The sequence below is a fragment of the Cajanus cajan genome, chromosome 4 (assembly GCF_000230855.2).
Source record: "Cajanus cajan strain Asha chromosome 4, NIPB_CcT2T_4, whole genome shotgun sequence".
Lineage (NCBI taxonomy): Eukaryota > Viridiplantae > Streptophyta > Magnoliopsida > Fabales > Fabaceae > Cajanus > Cajanus cajan.
The window spans coordinates 5,324,714-5,344,862 of NC_138520.1; the positions used below are offsets into that span (position 1 = coordinate 5,324,714).

Genomic DNA, 20,149 nt, shown 5'->3' on the forward strand with positions numbered 1-20,149 from the left:
CATGGGTTGATCTGCTTTGTGTTAAAAGATGATGTTGTGTAGCATGATGAGGATACTTAGTAGTGAGATGTGAGATGCATGTTGTAGCTGAGTTGTGAAGTTGTGTAGTTGTGTTGAGGTGCTAAATGAGTTGAAAAGTTATGCGTTGAGTGAGTTATTGTGCTAAATAAAAATGCGTTGTTATATCATGTTGTTAAGCTAAACGGTGATGTCGAGTTATGAGTTGATTGCACTGTTGTGTTGTTAAAAATGTGTTGAATATGTTGTATATTGTTGAAGTTGTTTACAAGTTATCTGTTGACTATTTATATGTTGTGAAATATGATGAGATGATCTAGTTGAGAGTTGTGAAGTGTATGATGATAATGCTGTGAGTTGTGAGAAGCGTGATGTAAAGTGTGTAAATGTGTTGAGATGATCCAAAAGTTATTGATTTGACTGTGTTGTTTAAAGTTGAAATGAGTTAATAGTTGAGTTGATGAGATGATAATTGTGTTGTTGTGTTGTGATGATGAGTTGTTGATTACTAGGACTAGGGAAGATATTTTCGAAGTTGTTCATCCCATTGCGTGGATTGAGATAGTTGTAGTGCTATAAGAGCCCAATTTGTTGAAAAACACTATTTGGGAAGTTGTCCCTTAGAGTGGATGATGTGTTGTTCTCCTCTAGGACTTAGTTGGTCCCGTGTGTGGGGAAGTTCGAGGCACACGTGTATGAAGCGACCACGGTATAGGGGCCAATTCGAGCTATACCGATTACAAGCGACCAATTTGAGTAAAGTACGAAGTCAGGAACTTAGTTCCTAACTGAATATCGGAGGGTTGTAGTATTTAGAGGATAGTTAGTACGCTAATCCCATAGGTGACTTAGTTGACCTAACTAATGTCGTGGTAGGCCTAAACCCAACTATCCTATCCTAACATAATACTATAATTCCTTGTTTAAGTGACAAAGTCTGAGAAACCGTAATCGTGTTGTGGATTTTAATCCAATTTTTTTTTTTACCTAGCAAGCCCAAAAAGGTCTTGTGTTGTCAGTTCGGTAGGATCTAGTCACTTAGATTGCTCACCTGTGTTGTAAGAGATCTCTGAGTTTGAAATGTGTGACGACACATATGTGTTGATGAGTTGATATTGTGATGATATGAGTTATATGTGTTGAAGTGTTGTGAAGGTGTTGTTGAGATGTGTGTTGTTTATGTGTTGTGCGTTGTATGTTGAACAAGTTGATGATGATGATGATAGCGTTGCTAGATTACCTGTGTTGTAAGTTGCTTTTAAATATGTATTGTTGAAAGGTGTGTAATACATGTGTTGTTTATTGTTGTGTTGAATATGGTAACTATTAGGATGAGTTGTATAGTAGCTTGTGTTACATATTTTAAACATGTATTAATATGTTGATACTATGTTGATGTGTTGAATTAAGTTGAAATGATGTTGAGATGTGTAGTATATGTGTTGTTTGTTACTTGTGTCGGATGTGAAGATGATTATATAATTATTGTGTTGCATATTTAATTATTATGAGTTGTTTATTTTCTCTAACTTACCCTTACATGTTTTCATGTGGTTTGGATTGTGATGATCATACGATATATGGGAGCAGGGTAGGAATAGGATGAGAGATAACTGTTAGAGGCTACAAGAGGTGCCCGAAGTGAATGTTCTTTTTGGTAGGCTACCTTATAGTAACAAATTTTGTTATTTATAGTTAAATATTTTTAGTTGTTTACTTAGTAACTTGTGTTATCTCGTAGTGTGATGACCATGATGGATCCTTACAATATTCAGAATGAATATCAAAATGTAACTCATTATCTTGAGATTTTCATGATACTCCTCTAAAATCTTGGAACCCATAAACGCAACATAAATTAACAAAAGTAAACAGATTCATAGAAAAAGGAAAAGTATGAATAGCAAATGACCAATTAATGGCACACTTTATTAATGGATGGGTACCGATTTATATACAGCAAAGGGAATACCAGAATGCAGTAGATATAACCGAATAAGAAAATAACGGAATGCAGTAATTGAAACAGAATATTATCTAATCATAACAGAATACAAGATAATTAATTTGTTACTGTTGAGAGCCCCCCTCAAGCTGGGAATGTATATTCATCATTCCTAGCTTGGAACAAAAGCCTTGGAAGATGGATGGAGATAAAGCTTTAGTAAAAATATCTGCGAGCTGCATGGAAGAGGAAATAGGCAAAATTTTTAGTAGGCCACTGTTAACTTTCTCACGGACAATATGACAATCTATTTCAATATGCTTAGTTCTTTCGTGAAAAACTTGATTAGAAGCTATTTGTATCGCTGATTGGTTATCACAATAAAGAATAGCCGGCTGGACAAAAGGCACATGAATGTCTTGAAGAAGATAAGTGAGCCACTGGAGTTCACACGTTGTTGAAGCTAGAGCTCGATACTCAGCTTCAGAGGAGCTGCGAGAGACGGTAGATTGTTTCTTCGAGCGCCAAGAAATAAGAGAGTCGCCAAGGTAGATGGAAAAACCCGTGATTGAGCGTCGAGAATCACTACATCCGGCCCAGTCAGAATCGCTGAATGCTTTGAGTTGAAGATTGCCAGTGGCAGAAAGAAAGACACCAGAACCTGGGGTGCCCTTGAGGTAACGGAGAACGCGAAATGCAGCTTGAGAGTGAGCAGTAGTAGGGCTGGCCATGTACTGGCTTAATTGTTGAACAGCATGGGATATATCTGGTCGCGTATTTGTTAGGTAGATGAGGCGTCCAACTAAGCGTCGATAGGAAGATGAAGATGAAGCAGATAAGGGGGTACCCGAGGTGGCATGTAGACGAGTAGAATAATCCATAGGAGTTGAAGTGGGACGAGAACCAAGCATACCGGATTCAGAGAGCATATCTAATGTGTATTTTCGTTGACAGAGGTGAATGCCGCTACGGGACCGAGCAACTTCAATGCCAAGAAAGAACTTCAAATTGCCAAGGTCTTTTATTTTGAAAGTTTGATCAAGGAGATTCGTGATGTGGCGTATCTCGTCAAGATTGTTCCCTGTTAAAACAATATCATCAACATAGACAAGAAGAGCTGTGGTTGTGTTACCACTGAAGCGTAGGAAGAGAGAATGATCAGCGGAAGACTGTTTGTAGTCATGAGAAAGAAGAAAAGAGGACAGGCGACTGAACCAATGTCTGCTGGCTTGTTTGAGCCCATACAAAGATCGTTGAAGACGACAAACTTGATTAGGATTCTCAGTGGAGAGACCCGGAGGAAGCTTCATATACACCTCCTCATGAAGCTCACCGTGAAGAAAAGCATTGTTTACGTCTAGTTGTTTTAGATGCCAATTATTGAGAGCTGCTAGAGCTAGCAATAATCGAACAGTGGTGAGTTTAGCCACACGTGAAAATGTATCGAGAAAGTCCAATCCCTCCATTTGTGTATAACCTTTCGCGACTAGACGCGCTTTATGCCGCTCAACGGAACCATCAGCATTGTATTTGATTTTATACACCCAGCGACACCCGATTGCAGTTTTATGAGGTTGTAAGGTAGTGAGAGTCCAAGTATGATTCATTTGAAGTGCATGTAATTCGGCTTGCATTGCTTTAATCCAACAATCATGACGTGAAGCCTCAGTATAGGAAGTGGGTTCAGTAGTGGCAGAGATAGACATGATGAAATGGTGATAAGGTGAAGAGAGACGAGAATAAGACAAGACAGAGTTGAGAGGATACCGAACGCTTGGCGAGGTGGCAACATTGGTTGAAGTGAGAGCACTATGGTAGTCTTGGAGGTAGGTAGGGGGATGTTTGACTCTTGTTGAACGGCGTAAGGTAGGGGGAGAACTAGTAGTGGTAGTAGTAGAGGGTGATACTGGTAAGGAGCTATGGGAAACTGGAGAGGGGAGGTCAAGGTATGTGTTATCATATGTGAATGGTATAGGAGAGGGAGAAATATTATTTGTGTTTTGTGTTTCAGTGAATGGGTACGGGAAATGGTCTTCATAAAAGATGGTATTTCGTGATACAGTGATATTATGGGAATGAAGATCATAAACAAGGTAACCTTTGGTGTGTGGTTTGAGGCCGAGGAAAATGCATGGATGAGCTCTTGGGTCAAGTTTCTGTCTATGAGTTTTGAGGGTGCTAATGTAACATAAACATCCAAAAATACGAAGATTGGAGATGTCACATGGGCTGCCATAAAGTTTTTCATAAGGTGATATGTTTTGTAAAAAAGGAGTTGGGATGCAATTAATTAAGTATGCAGCGTGAAGTAAAGCAAAACACCAAAAACTTTGTGGAAGATTAGCGTGAAATAAAAGAGCTCGTGTGACATTTAAAAGGTGTTGATGTTTACGTTCAACAATCCCATTTTGTTTGGGAGTTTCAACACAAGTTGTTTGATGAATTATTCCCTTTGAGGCAAAGAAATCATGCATGGCAAATTCAGACCCATTATCAGTTCGTATGATTTTAATCTTGTTGTTAAATTGTGTTTCAATGTATGCAATGAAATCTGTAATGTTTTTACGAGTTTCAGTTTTTGTATGCATGAGATACACCCACGTAAAACGGGAATGATCATCCACGATGGTGAGGAAATAACGATGGCCATGCATGGAAAGTTTCGAGCACGGGCCCCATATATCCATATGCAAAATATCAAAGCAGTTAGATGCATGTGACTTGCTAGCAGGAAAAGATAACTTCTTATGTTTTGCATAATGACATGTATTGCATGTAAAATTTTTATTACTTCGTAAAAAAGGATAACAAGACTGCATGAGTTGTAATCGTTCAGTAGATAGGTGACCCATGCGAAAATGCCAAAGATCTATAGGAATTATGTTACATTTTGGGTGAACAATAGTAGAGTGTATGGCATGTGTTGTGATGTGGTTGGGTGTAAGAAGGTAAAGCCTGTCTCTCACTTCAACTGTACCAATCCTCGCTTGAGTGTTCGTATCCTGCAATATACATGAAGTGGAAGAGAAAATGAGTTTACAGTTAGTGGTGGAAGCAAGTTTAGATATAGAAATGAGATTGAAAGTGAATGAAGGTATATAAAGAACATTAGATAAAATTATGGAAGCTGATAGATATATGATGCCTGAATGAGTGGCATGAACATGATGACCGTTTGGTAATTTGACCGAAATAGGATCGATTTGATTGTAAGAATGAAAATGAGTTAGTGAGGAGGAGACGTGATCAGTCGCTCCAGAGTCCAATATCCAAGAAGTGGGTGTGGGTGTGCAGTTGATAGAGGACAAAGATATACCTGAGGGTGGTGTATGATGAGTGGAACATGAAGAAACAGAGGCAATTTGGTTGACATGAGATGGGATAGATGCTGAATTCTCAGGAGATGATTGTTGGATTAAAGCGAGCAATGCTTTATACTGCTGGGGTGTCAAACGAACCTCTTGAGACTCATGGTGCTGCGTTTGGTCATCAATGGCTTTGCTACCAACTGTCACTATGCTGTTCGTGGTGTTCTTTGTATTAAAGAATTTGTGTCCAGGGGGAAATCCATGTTTCTTATAACACATATCAATAGTGTGGCCATTCCTTCCACAATGAGTACATGTTTTTCCATTTTTGGTATTGTTTCCTTTGTTCTTCCCATCATAATTGGGAGGAAACCCGTGTTTTCTATAGCAAACACTCTCCGTGTGTCCGGATCGTCCACAAAAGTTACAAATTGAGGAGGTGGAATTTATAGCATTGATCGAACTTTCTTTAGATTCAACATTAATATTTGTTATGAAATTGTTACCTAATAGTTGTCGTTCTTGCTGTGCAACATAAGAAAATATTTTCGAGATTGCAGGCATGGGGTCCATAAGCAAGACGTGTGATCGAACATTGCTATATTGCTCGTTTAAGCCACGTAGGAACTGCATGGCTCGATCTTCGAGTTTGCGTTGTGCAATGGTGACGAAAACAGAACAAGAACATTTCACAGTGCAGGAACAGACAGGGTCGGGCCTGAAATTTTCTATTTCATCCCATATAATGCGTAATTTTGTAAAGAATTCAGTGACAGAGAGATCACCTTGCTTCATTGATGATGCTTCTTGCTGAAGATCTGAGATCCGAAGGAGATCTCCTTGCGAGTATCGGGATTTCAAATCACGCCAAATTTCTTCTGCATTATCCATCCATAAGACACTTTGCCGAATTGAAATGGACACTGAATGAACAATCCAAGAGACGACCATATTATTGCAGCGACGCCATGCACCATGCATCTGATCTGTCTTGGGTGGTTCAGGGGCACTTCCATCCACAAACTCTACCTTATTCTTAGCACTCAAGGCAGTCATCATGGATCTGCTCCATGAATGATAGTTACTGGAATCTAAAACTGGGGAGACAAGAGCAATTGCTGGATTCTCGCTCGGATGGAGGTATAAGAAACTGTCCATGCTAGGTGTTTGTTCACTCACCCCACTCATTGTTGATAGGAAAGAATGAAAGTAATAATTGAAAGATGGAGAAGGAAGATTAAGTGCGCAGCAGAACTCTTCATACGAAGTGCTCTGATACCATGTTAGAATAGTGGATTGAAGCCTAACTCAACCCTACAAAACCGCCTTGTAAGGTGAGGGTTGCTCTCCACTTATATACTATTTAATTGCCTAATCTCTAGTCGATGTGGGACTTGGGTTTTTCCCAATACACCCCCCTCACGTCCAGCACTATTGGGCTTGGTACGTGGATAAATGGTAGGTGGCCCTTTTTAATGATCTAGGATTGGCGGGACTTGAATACACCCCCTCATGTCCATGGTGCATGTAGCAATGAATGGTAGGTGGCCCTTTTCTAATTGACGGGACTTGAAATACACCTCCTCATGCCCATGGTGCATGTATCAATGAATGGTGGGTGACCCATTTATAAAGTGGATCTAAATGGCTTTGATACCATAACAAAAGTAAACAGATTCATAGAAAAAGGAAAAGTATGAATAGCAAATGACCAATTAATGGCACACTTTATTAATGGATGGGTACCGATTTATATACAGCAAAGGGAATACCAGAATGCAGTAGATATAACCGAATAAGAAAATAACGGAATGCAGTAATTGAAACAGAATATTATCTAATCATAACAGAATACAAGATAATTAATTTGTTACTGTTGAGATAAATACAAAGATATGAGGCAAAATATGATTCTCTTTGAGTGTTCACTTGGACAACAATTAGATTTTTCTGGAAATAGTCTTTATACCGGAACGAAAATTTTTGGTTGTATATATTAGAATAAAAACTTGAAGAATAAATGACTTTTTATTATTATTATTATTTTAATTAGTTTAAGTTGATATTTCATCATAAAAAAATGCATTTATCTCCTTTAGTTTAAAAAATTAATTTAGTTTAAGTAGTATTTTTTTTGGTAAGCTGCATTGAAAATTATAATAAAAGTGTCATGTACGGGACAAGAACGTATCATTTTTTTCATTAGAAGTTTGTGTTTTTTTAATTAGACAAAAAATTAATGTTGTATTTTAAAAAACAAGAGATTAAAATATTTTTTTCAATAATAAAAACATGAAATTCAACCAATCAAACAAAATGAGAAATAAAAACGGAAAATTTGCAAAAATTGAATTAAAAGGAAGTGTGAATATAGCATTCGACATGCTGCAATTGCGTGCGGGTTCGCAGGAAACCAAAAGCTTTCTCAACGATATGAGATATTGCTCCCAGCACTTTTGCCGCGCTAAATGCCTAATTACATGTTTAGATGCAAGTTCGGATTTACATATTACACATTTATATTTTGTTTGGTGAGGAAGAAATAAATAGACAAAAAAAAAATATTAGTAGGGAGAAAATAAAATGAAAATTGAGGTTATTTGATAAGAGAAAAATAAAAGAGAACGCGAGAAAGATAAATTTCTTTTGATCACTAGTAGAAAAAGGGTAATTTACGTCATTGTATTTTCGTCGGACAAAGAAAAATTTGACGTTAGAAAAACGTAGTAGTATTTTTGTAATTATAATCAAGTTTTTTACGTTAGACCTCATAGGGGCCGACGTAAAAAAGAAAATCTACGTCGGATATAGCTTGTGTCCGACGTAGATTTTCCAATTTACGTCGGCCCCTACAAGGTCTTATGTAAAATATCTACAAATTTCAAATTTTTTCGCGCTCGCGTCAATATTTACACAAGAGAGCTTTGAGTGTATGTGCAATTCGAGTCTTATGAGTTAAGATTTCGTTTGACTGTTGTTTACGGTGGAATTAACTATCAAATCCTGGGTTCTTTTTATTTAGACTAGCATACGAACGTATTTCAATTTAGGTGCCTTACTGTGTGTTATCGTGTTACCGAGAATGAAGAGTAGGATGAAAAAGTCTTAGCAACTACTTGTTTCGAAATGTTCTTCTATTACTACTAACAAGCAATGCTCATGCAAGCAAAGAATAATATGAATAGAGTGAACAATATATATGTTAGCAATGCAAATCATAGTTCATTTCGTACAATGATCAAATTACGTTACACATGCGAACATATTGATCCAAGTACATGAATACACTACGTAATTAAACAACGAACAAGAAGACTATTCTACTTCTACTCCTAAAAAGAGAAAAAAAGTGGCCGAGAGTCAGTCATACCCAAAAACGATCTTGTGCACGAAAGCCATATGTGTGTGTAGGCAGAGAGTGCTTCAAAGTCCAATTCTAGTATGAGTTTTTCGACCTCAGTAAAGGTCCGTACTCCTTGTATTTATAGAGCAATCAAGGGCGGTTGATTCTGTACATGTACGCTTTTGACTCAACCGCTATCCACTATCTTTGCTACGTGGTCTTGACTCAACTTCCTTTAACCGCTCTTCCCACGTTCCTTGTTTTCTCGATTGATTTTTTAGTAACCGTTTTGGCTTAACCTCCATGTTCTGACAGTCTCAACTTTTCAACTATTTTCGAGCAACACTTGTTTTTTCGAGTCCCATAATTTCATCATATGTTGATTTTACTTCTCAGGCAGCGCTATCAATCTTTTCGAGTCACATGATTTTCGAGTATGCCTAACAAATGCCCCCCTAGGAATTTGGTTTCGATGAGCATCTTAGGAGAAAACTAAATTCCTATCAAGGTTGTTCTTCGATACTTCCTCGATTTGTTTCTTGATGTTCACTTTTCTTGACGTTAACTTAATCTTTCTTTCGATGAAAACCTATTCTTGTAAGGTACTGACCATTTGGATGTGACATTGATAGCTCTGACGGCGCATACTTCTATTTTTCCATAAATTTGCCTTCTGATATGAAACGTTTTGGCGGTTGTTTTGGAAATTCAATTTAATATTTCAAATAATCTTGCCTAACCTAACCCGTTTCAACCTAGGCCCATTTACCTCGTTTAAAACCCCTTTTTCACCCTAGGGTTAAATTGTTTTCACCATTCTCTTCCTTCGTGCCCAAGTTTTCTTGCTCACTGTTTCTTTTTTGCTCTGGTTCTTGATCTTCTTCTCAGACCGTTCTCTCTGTTCTTGCTTTTGTTTGTTATGGCTTCTTCTGCTGCGTCCACTTCCGCTGCCATAGCTTCTTCAATGTCTCCTACTGCCACCACTTCTTCCCCTATTTTGATTGCTACTACTTCTGCTGCTATGCCCACCACTCCGGTAACCACTATGGCCACCGCAACTACTATCCAGGACACTCCTCTGCTACTGACTGGTGCTCAGGTTCAAAAGGTCAAAGAAGGTGATGACACTTTCATTCCAATTCCAGGCATGGAGGAGGCTAGTTTGAAAATATACCAATCTCAGGTACTTCTTCCTTTTTCTCTAGCAGATGGTTCTGTTCATGCTTTCCTTGGTCCTTTTGCTGGTCAAAATACCAAGAGATATGGTAATACCCTTTTGCCTGAGGACTCCACCACCCTACCTTTCATTTATTCCCCAGAAATAGACCTAAACCTTTTTGGGGATACTACCAAAATTTTTAGAGCGTTTCCCCCCGTTAAAGAAAGGCACCTCTCTTGGTTAGCTCGTGTAGAGGCTTCTATGTCCTCAGAATGGAAAGAAACAGGTATTTTTGAATTTATCCAACTAGCTAAGTTCGACCTCCACCTTTTCGACCCTCAAATGCTCCTTTCTGCTATCTTCTTCTGGAATAGAGAGACTCGGGCTTTCGAGTTTCCTTGTGGCTTCATTTGCCCGACGTTACTTGATGTTGCTGCTATAACAGGGTTAAAGCCTATTGGAGACAGGTTTTATCCTGACGCCTTTGAAGAGGAAATTTCGATCAAGTATACTTCAATTTCTTGGGATAAGAAGACCTATTTGGCCTTTATTAACGCGCATATGGGACAACCTGACACGCCTGTCTCACCTTCAGAGCATATTGCCTTTCTTATGTACTGGTTGTCAGCCTGTGTCTTTTGCACCCCTTCGCTTCAAGTCCCAAAATATTATTACAATTTAGCTCAAGCCCTTCATTTGCAAAGGAAAATCTGCTTAAGCAAATTACTTCTGGCCTCTCTTTATACTTGTCTTGACGAAGCTTCTGAAAGTCTTGCTCGAGAATCTGGGCCTCGAAATCTCTCTGGCCCGTTATGGCTACTTCAACTTTGGCTCAACGCGCTATTGGAGAAGAAACTTCATTTGCCCTCAAAACCCATTCCCATATGTGAACTCGAAGGAGCTCGTTTAACAACCCTTACCCCTCGAAAGCGTCTGGTAGACAATTTCGAGAAATATATTAGAGCCATCCTTAGCTTTACTGACTTCACTGAAGATTTAGCCTCTTTCATTCGACCGAATTTGATAGGTCCTACATGGTTGCGCCAAAATAACCAAGTTGGTAGCATAAGTCCAGCTTCAACTGACCTGTGGTTTGGATTCTTGTCTTGGGATGTGATCATGTCGGGTATGAGGCAAAAAGATGTCAGACTTTATCCTTATCAGCCCCAACTTTTTGCTCGACAGTTTGGGCTTTGCCAAATGAAACCTCTTCCCCTTCGACGTAAAGAAGGCATTGATGCGGATATTTGTGTCGAAAAAGGGAATTATGAAGAAGTCCTTAACTTCATCCTTCGCCCTGATAAAGAACTTAGGCTTACACCGACCACCTTTTCTCCTTCCTTCTTAGTCTCAAAATGCTACCTTCGATGGTGGTGTTACTATATTGTAGATAAACTCACCGATTTTGATGGCTTTCTGAAAAAGCTGATTAGTTCTCTTCTTTCTTGTTCGCAGGGGCCTAAACAACCAGGTACTTTCAAGAATCAACTTATCATTTATCAATTCGAACAATTTTTTAAGGTTTGTTATCGACCTGACAATGCGCACCGAACCATTTTTGACGCTTCTGTCTCATTATTGAAAATGGTACAACGGAACATTCGCTCAAAAAAGGTAATAAATCCTCAAGGTAAAACTGATTTCGAAAAATTTTGTCCAAAGCATATACCTCCTCTTCCAAATGCCCTTTTTGGTCTAGTTAAACATGTATCTCATCCTCCTTGGGTGAAAACACTCGACCCGTTTTACCTTGAGCGCAAAGAAGTTCCTGTAAAGAATAAAGTTACCTACGCGAGATGTTCCGTGTACGATTTTCCTCGAAACAAATGGTGGCCATTATGTTGGGTCAATAACATTAACCCTCCTCCTAGTAAATATTTTTCACCTCCTTCTTCTTCGCGTATACCTTAAACTTTTCTCACTTCTTTGCTCGAAACTTGTAGCTGCCATCCCTCAGCGTGTTCCTCGACATGTTGATCCAACTCCTGATTGGGAGAGTGACGATGACGAGGATAAGGAGACATCTAAAAAGGGTCGAAAGAGAAAGACTGCTGCTGACAAGGTTTCTTTACGTTCTAAGGTATACCTTATTTGGATTGCAGTTTTTCTCGAATCTAATATTTTATCTTACCTTCTCGAAATTCTACTCTACAGAGTATTGGAAACTCGAAGAAACAAAGAATAGGTTCAGACAGTACCAAAACTGTTAAGTATCTTAACTCAAATATTAAGATTATTTTCTTGCTCGTTTTTTCATACCTAATCAATTATTTTCCAATTCAGGTCTCGACCACAAAAAAGCAAGACAAGGGGAAAGGTAAGATGGTCTTGCCTCTTCCCAAAAAACCTCAACAATCCTCTGGCGAGAAGTTGCTTAAAGACGCCATGAAGTCCGTTCCTAAGGTATCTCAATTTCGACGTCTTTCCTCCTTTATATTTCTCTTATGCCTTTAACCGTTCTAAAATCCTATTAATAGGATATTGCGATTATCCCACTGGATTCTTCTCAAGGGGTGTCTCAAGAGGTGCAGAAAAGCGTACCCTTTGCCACTGAGGTAACCCAACATGTTCATCTTGTTATACCTTGTGACTCAAATTTCCTCTTGATGTTTAGCCTGACTTCTTCATTTCCTCAGTTGTCTACTCCTCAAATGGATGTTGCGGCGCTTGCCTCTGCCATGGCTTCGATAGAAGTTCCCCCTCCTGTCGAAGAGGGTAAGATTCCCCAACCCGAACCATTGATTAATATGGAGACGCGGCAAGACTCCGCTCAAGGTGAACCTTCTTTCGAACTACAACCTCCCTTGGATCCGAACCAGGGTATATTTCTTTCGACTTTAATCTTCGATATGATACCTTGTTAATGGAAGTTTCTTATGTATTTACTTTTGTGCAGGTTCAACTGAGTCCCCTAGACCTTTTACCACTTCTCCTTCAACCCAGGGCGGTGCTACTTCTTCTGTCCAAGGTCTCTCCTTGATTCCCTCTCCAGATTTGGATTTGATGAGTTTCTTTAATGACGAGGACGAAGATATCAATAATATCTTCGAAGTGTTGGACAACTGGACGAGTGGTCCCTCTGGGTCAGAGAAAGACAAATTGAAGGTTGTTGAGCCAGCTTCTGACACACCTTCTTACCAACCCCTACTCGACTCTTTTCGCTCGAAGGCATACGTTAAAGATCTCGATCAAGCCTTCCTTATTCCTGAATTCAAAACGGAAGTGCAACAAATGATTGATGAGTTGCTCAGTTATTCGGACCTTCCTTCTGATATTTCTTTAGAGCTTCAAGCATTTATCAAGCCCTTTAGCCGCGCCTGGGAACTTCGAACTCAGTGGTCTACTGCATATCAAGAAGTGACTCAAATTGAGGTCGAAACTGAAGGAGACCGTGCTAAGCTCGAGAAACTCCGAGACGAGTTGGTTTCTATCAAGAAATCAACGGAAGAAATGATTTCTGCTTTACAAGCATTGCAGAAGGAGGAGGCTGATATCGAACGTACTATCGAAGCCTTAAACCACGAGCTTGACAAAACTCGCTCGAAGAAGGATGGAGTGAAAATTAAGAGTCAAGAGATCAAGCAACATCAAACAGGGCTTAAGGAAGAGGGCAAAGCCATTTCTTCTCGATTAGCAAAGACTTTGGAGCAGAAGAGGCATTTAGAAGCTCAATGTGCGTCTCGCAAAAAGAATCTGGACGAGGCTTACAAAGCTTTCGAGGATTTCAAGAAGCAATTTTTGCAATAATTCATTCTTCTTATCTATTTTTCCAACCTTTTAGTTTATATTTGCCTTGTATTGAACAATTATTCTTCTGCTCTTTTATGGAAATGTTTTAAATATTTCCCATTTATGACTTTGCTTGCACTTGAATTATTTATCTCCTTAATTACATATGCGTTCTTTGAATATACTTGCTCGACTAGAAATGGGCCTTCCCAATTATATGACCACTTCCCCAAACATCGAGATTTTTGATCCATGGGAAGTATAACTTTTAATACCAATTCTCCGACTCGAAAACGTTGCATATTCACTCTCTTATTATAAGTTTTCTCGACTCTTTCTTTCTGTCGAACAATATTCTGTAACGCAATTAATCTTTCTTCCTCTAAAGAGATCAACTCATCATACATCAAGTTCCAATAATCCTCCACGGGTAATTCATTTTGTTTTTGTATATGAATTGATTGTAAATTAATATCGATAGGAAGAATAGCCTCATGGCCATATACTAATTTATATGGGGTTGTTTTCGTGGCATCTCGAGGTGAGTTCCTATATGCCCATAGTATTTGGACGAGAGTTTCATGCCAATTTCGAGGTTTATTTGATATGTGTTTTTTGATTAAACCAATTACCACTTTATTAGCAGCCTCAACTTGACCATTAGCTTGGGCATAATATGGTGTTGAAGTTACCAACTTAATTCCTCTTGATTCTGCATATCGAGCAATGTTTCGACCCGTGAAAACCGTACCCTGATCAGTAGTGATTGTTTGAGGAATTCCAAACCTTGTAATAATATGGTCTTCGATAAAATCAATTATATCTTTTTGCTCGACTTCTTTTAAAGGAATAGCTTCAACCCATTTTGTAAAATAGTCTATGGCAACTAGTATATACCTGTGGTTCTTCGAGGAAGGTGGGTGTATTTGTCCGATTAAATCCATTGCCCAACCCCGAAATGGCCAAGGTTTGATGATCGAATGCAACTCACTTGCCGGTACCTTTTGTATTGGTCCATGCTTTTGACACTCCACACAACTTTTTGCGAATTCGATACAATCTTTAATCATAGTAGGCCAATATAAGCCTTTCCTTGACAAAACCCATTTCATCTTCTTTCCAGCTTGATGTGCTCCACAAATGCCTTCATGAATTTCTTCCATTGCTATATAACCTTCATGGTCTCCCAAACATTTGAACAAAACTCCGTCGAAGCCTCTTTTGTACAATTCATCATTTAGTAAGAGATAATTAAGAGCTTGGAGTTTAATCTTCCTTTCGACCTGTATGTTAGGATTTCTCAAGTATTCGATCAATTCGCTCCTCCAATCTTGTTGACCTGCTGAACTTATATTTAGAATTGCTCGATAGTCTAACACTTCACTCTCAGTATGAATCAGATATTCAAGATACTCTTTACTGATTTTATATCCAGAGGCTATTTGGGCCAATTTATTTGCAATATGATTTGAGTCCCGGGGAATGTGTTGTAACTCTACTTCATCAAACGTGTCAAGTAATCGTGTAGCTCGAGTTTTGAATTCAATTAATTTTTCATTTAAACACTTATACTCTCGAGTTAATTGTTTGATGACCAGTTGTGAATCTCCTCGAATTACCACATTTTTAGCGCCTAATTCTTCAAGAATCTCAAGTCCAGTAATCAATGCTTGGTATTCAGTTTCATTATTCGAGCATCCTGTATTTGTTTTGACTGATAACTTCGTCGGGACCCCTTTGGGAGAGATGATTAAAAGACCTATTCCGGCGCCTAACTCGTGTTTCGAGCCATCGAAATATAATTGCCAAGGCTTGGTGGTTATGTAATTAACTTCTTCAGTTCCATTCGAATGTTCTGCAAGAAAATCTGCAATTATTTGTCCTTTAGTTGCTTTTAGCGGCTCGAAAGTTAATGGGTATTCGGTTAAGGCAAGTGCCCATTTGCCGACTCGAGAATGTAACACAGGTTTACACAACATATATTTTATCACATTACTTTGACAAAGTATTACATTATTACGAGTCCTAATATAGTACTTCAACTTGGTACACGCAACATAAAGACTTAAACATAATTTCTCTAAAGGGGTGTATCTAAGTTCTGCTCCTACTAACATTCGACTTAAATAGTAAATGACTCTTTCGATGCCATTTTCATCATCTTGCGCCAGCATGCCCGCAATAGTCGAATCATTAGCTGAAATGTACAACTTCAGTTGCTTCCCTTCAGAGATTGGTGCAAGCACTGGAGGATGAGCCAGGTAAGCTTTAATTTCTTCGAATGCTCTCTGGTGCTCTTCATCCCATCGAAATTCTTGCTCCTTTTTTAAACGCAACAAAGGAGAGAATACTTTAGTTTTACCAGACAAATTCGAAATAAATCTCCTCAAAAAATTTACTTTACCTAAGAGAGATTGAAGCTCTTTCTTGTTCGATGGAGGCTTGGTCTCCATGATAGCCTTGGTTTTGTTCTTGTCTACCTCGATCCCCCTCTGGTGTATAATAAATCCCAGAAATTCGCCTGCTATGACACCAAAAGCACATTTCAGTGGATTCATTTTCAAACCATATTTCCTCATTCTCTCGAAGGCTAGTTTCAAATGATATAAATGGTCTTTCTTTTGTTTTGAGCCAACAATTATGTCATCAATATAAACTTGCACGAACTTACCAATCAAATCATGAAAGATTAAATTCATCGCTCTTTGATAAGTCGCACCAGCGTTTTTAAGACCAAATGGCATCATCACCCATTCGTAGACGCCTAAGGCACCTGGGCATCGAAAGGCAGTTTTCGACACGTCATTCGCTGCAATATAAATTTGATTATATCCAGAATAACCATCTAACAAACTCATAATCTCGTTACCTGCAGCGACATCTATCATATTTTCAGCAATGGGCATAGGGTACTCATCCTTGGGAGTTGCCATGTTGAGATCTCGAAAGTCAATGCAAACTCTGAGTTTTCCATTTTTCTTTATAACTGGCACTATATTCGAGATCCAGTCAGGATATCTCGAAGTTCTGATGAACTTTGCTTTCAGCAATCTCTCAATTTCCCCTTTGATTTTCTTGATCACTTCAGGAGCAAATCTTCGAGGACTTTGTTTCATGGGCTTCCTTCCTGGGATCATTGGTAGCCTATGTTCTACCAATTCTCGATCCAGACCTGGCATTTCATCATAATCCCATGCGAAACAATCTTTGTATTCATGCAAGACTTGAACTATCTCTCCTTTCAGCTCCCCTTGCAAGAACTTGCTAATGTAAGTGATCCGCTTATTTTCGATAGTTCCCAGATTAACCTCTTCGAGCGGATCTTGGGATTCTAACTTATGCTCTTCATTAGCGGCACTCTCGAAACCCAAAGGTGAATCATCAAAAATGCAGTCCAGTTTGAGTTCTAGCTCTGCTTTTTCTTTTTGCTTTTCATTTTTATCTGAGACTCCTTCGTCCCTCTGATTTTCTGTTTTTTGCTTTTCTTCCCTCTTTTTCCCGATTTCGAACTCCTTTTCTTTTTGTTGTTTTTCTTTTTCCTTTATTGATTCGAAATCCATCTCTTCTCTTTTTTTTTTGTTTTTCTTCGGCCAACATGGCCGTGCTAACCTCATTGTCAAATTGATCTTTGTCGGCCAAATTGGCCGTTTGATCGGCCACGTAGGCCGATATTCGAGCTAAAAAGCTCGAATAAGGATCTTCGTCCTTCATGCATCCAATGGAGCCGAATTCTTTTCGGCTCGAATAACGAATCCTCTCTTTACATCCCAACAAAAGGTTTTCTTGACACCTTCCTCTTCATCCATCACCCCAGAGTTGTAAGCGTCAAAAGGTTTGGTCTTGGCAAATGCTGTCAGTTGTTGATCAGCAAAATACATGCCAACTTCATAAGTCTTCTGATCAGCTTCGAGAACCTCTAAACCTTCATCATCGTTCCAGAAGAAAACCTTCTGGTGTACGGTCGAAGGAACAGCACCTACACCATGAATCCACTCCCGACCTAGCAACACGTTGAAGTTTGCTTTGGAAGGTGTTACTATAAACATGGTAGTCCTCTTCACACTTCCGATCTGTACATCGAGCAGAATCATACCTTCAGGATGTGAAGACTTGCCTGCATAGTCGGAGATCATGATGTTATGGGGTTTCAGATCATCCAAGGATTTCCCAAACCTTTTCAGCATTGTCTTAGGCAAAATATTCACAGCTGCGCCTCCATCGACCAAGACCTTGTTTACCTCTTGCCCCTCAATCATCAGTGTTAACAATAGGGGTTTGAGATGTCCTTTCATTTCCTCTGTGGGAGAGTCGAAGACAGCAGAGTTGAACTTAGGGATAACCCTCGAGATTTGATTGACCCATATGATTTTGGACTCATAATTGGGGTCCTCGAAAACGTCTTCCCTGATGATATCCTCTTGTTCATTCACGGATTCAATAGCACCAGCATACTCCGAAGGTAAAATGGAAACTACCCCGCAAATATCTTCCAAAGAATCCTCGAAACCGCTCTCGAAGCAGTTTGTTATCATGTCTTCATCGTCTTCGATGAACTTGCCAGAAGATTCCCCTTTTTGAGGAACTGGGATCGAAAAACGATTTCCTCCCATACCTTCAAAGGTTGCTTTACGCATCCTTTGCTGCCTCCTCCATTGGGTTTTGGTTAAGTTGTTAAATGGCTGTCGAAATCCACGTCCATATCCCCCAGCTGGAATTCCAACATTCCCTGTAGTCAAGTTCGAAAATTTTCCTGCATTTCTTTGTCCCGGGTTTCCCATGCTAGTCATTACTTGTTTACCTCGACCCATCATAGACCTAGGTGGTGCGTTCCATTTCCCGACAGGCACATTCGCGTTCGGCACAAAAGTATTGCCGAACCTAGACGAGTTATACATCTCCATCTTCCCAACCGGGGCATTATATTGAGGCATATGAACTTGCCTCATAGTCAGACCAGCATTCAACCTAGCATTGGGCTTCATTTTTTCACGCAGCTTCTCAGCTTTGTAATTCTTCATTATTTCAGACTCCTCGAAAGCCTTAGCCGCTGCTCTGTCGAAGACAGCACTGCATCGAGGACACAACATGACCTCTTTATCAGCTTCTTTTTTCTTCGATAAAAACTCCACCAGACTATCTCCTTCCTTTGGGTATATGGGTTCTTGCTCTTTAGCAAAATCCTCCATTAACTCTTCGAGCTTCTCATCAGAAATGGGCTCAATGCTAGCATCGTCCTCAGCAGCGACTTCCACCATGTTGATGGACATCGAAACTGGTTCAACATAGCCAGTATGGGCAGCAAATGGGTCAACATCTACTTTCATTTCCTTCTCTTCAAAAGCCTGGCGACCATCAGTAATCGCCTTCTCGATGAAATCCCTGAAACACACACAACTGTTAGTCCAATGTCCATACATATTATGATATTTGCAGAATTTCTTTCCTTTTCTTTGCTCGAAAGGTGGAATTTTATGATTCTCTGGGAGTATAATCTGTTTATCTTTTAACAAAGTATCGAATATCTTTTCTGCCTTACTAACGTCAAAACTATATTTTTTAGTCGAATTCCCTTCTATATTACCTCCTGGTTTTAGCATTTGACATTGGTACGTAGGTCCAGGGCGCAATTCTGCCAAATTAATCTCGAAATCTTCACTCACAACTTCATAATTAGAATCCTCATTTAACTCAGAACTTTCTAAATACGCTACCTTTTCTTTTCGAACGAACTTGTCGAATTTCATCAACTTTTCCTTTTCTAATTTAATTTGTTCAATCCTCCTCACTTTCTCAGCAAGTTGAGCCATGTCCCTCAATTGTTCATTTACTAATTTTTTGCGTATTGAGAAGTCTAAACCTGTGGCGGCGATTCTAACCAATTCATGTTCTGGAATATTAGTATAGCATCGAGATTTTAATTGCCTAAACCTATTTAAATAGTCATCTAATGTTTCATTACTTTGCCTTTTGATATTCATTAGATCGACTATACTAACCTTTGTTTCCTCTCGAAAGAAATGCTCATGAAAGCTACCCTCTAGCTGTACCCAAGTATGTATCGAATTAGGAGGCAGGGTAGTAAACCAGGTAAAAGCATGTTTAGTCAACGAACTTGGGAAATATTTCATTTTCAAGTATTCATTATTAGCCAAATCCCCACATTCGACCCCATACCTAGCTATGTGTTCAACTGTTGACTCAGTTAATTCTCCTGCAAATTTCGAGAATTTTGGGACTTTCATTCCACGGGGTAATTCTACTTGTGTAATATAATCTGGAAAGGCTGACACAAAGTATGGGCATTCATTTCGACCTACATCGAATCCATGTCTATTCAATATCCTTTCTACCATTTGATCTAAATTATCATTAGGGTTCCTGTTAGGTCGAACTATGTTTTGCAAATTTCCATGCCCCCCAGGGTTTTCTGTATCGTTCAGATTCACACTCATTGCTCTCGAAGGAGTCCCATTACCCAACTTATCTCCTATTTTGTTTATTAGCTCGTAAAGGGGTGTCATGATGTTGTGCATCTGAGTAGACAACAAATTGACCATGTCATGATTACTATGGTCCATTTGTTGTCGAAAGGCCATCATTGCTTGATTACTAATACCCGTGGGCATGTAACTACCTTGTCGAATTAG

At 39.1% G+C, this 20,149-nt stretch overlaps 2 protein-coding genes and 1 long non-coding RNA gene across 3 annotated transcripts; 1 reads left to right on the forward strand and 2 right to left on the reverse strand.

The window, feature by feature from the left end:
- Positions 1-1,921: 1,921 nt before the first annotated feature.
- On the reverse strand, positions 1,922-6,548 carry LOC145957015 (uncharacterized). The gene is made up of 2 exons (XR_014433453.1): positions 6,057-6,548; positions 1,922-2,199 (listed from the first exon to the last, which is right to left on the reverse strand). It is a non-coding gene; the product is annotated as an uncharacterized LOC145957015 (long non-coding RNA).
- On the reverse strand, positions 4,525-6,050 carry LOC145957014 (uncharacterized). Its single transcript, XM_083073253.1, has 2 exons — positions 5,280-6,050; positions 4,525-4,965 (listed from the first exon to the last, which is right to left on the reverse strand). Exons 1-2 carry the CDS (start codon positions 5,902-5,904, stop codon positions 4,931-4,933), a joined length of 660 nt encoding a protein of 219 aa, XP_082929379.1. The 5' UTR covers positions 5,905-6,050; the 3' UTR covers positions 4,525-4,930.
- Positions 6,549-10,782: 4,234 nt separating the features above from the next.
- LOC145957577 (uncharacterized) lies at positions 10,783-13,626 on the forward strand. Its single transcript, XM_083073972.1, has 7 exons — positions 10,783-11,244; positions 11,717-11,853; positions 11,928-11,978; positions 12,057-12,176; positions 12,251-12,328; positions 12,410-12,593; positions 12,670-13,626. Exons 1-7 carry the CDS (start codon positions 10,893-10,895, stop codon positions 13,518-13,520), a joined length of 1,773 nt encoding a protein of 590 aa, XP_082930098.1. The 5' UTR covers positions 10,783-10,892; the 3' UTR covers positions 13,521-13,626.
- Positions 13,627-20,149: the final 6,523 nt, after the last annotated feature.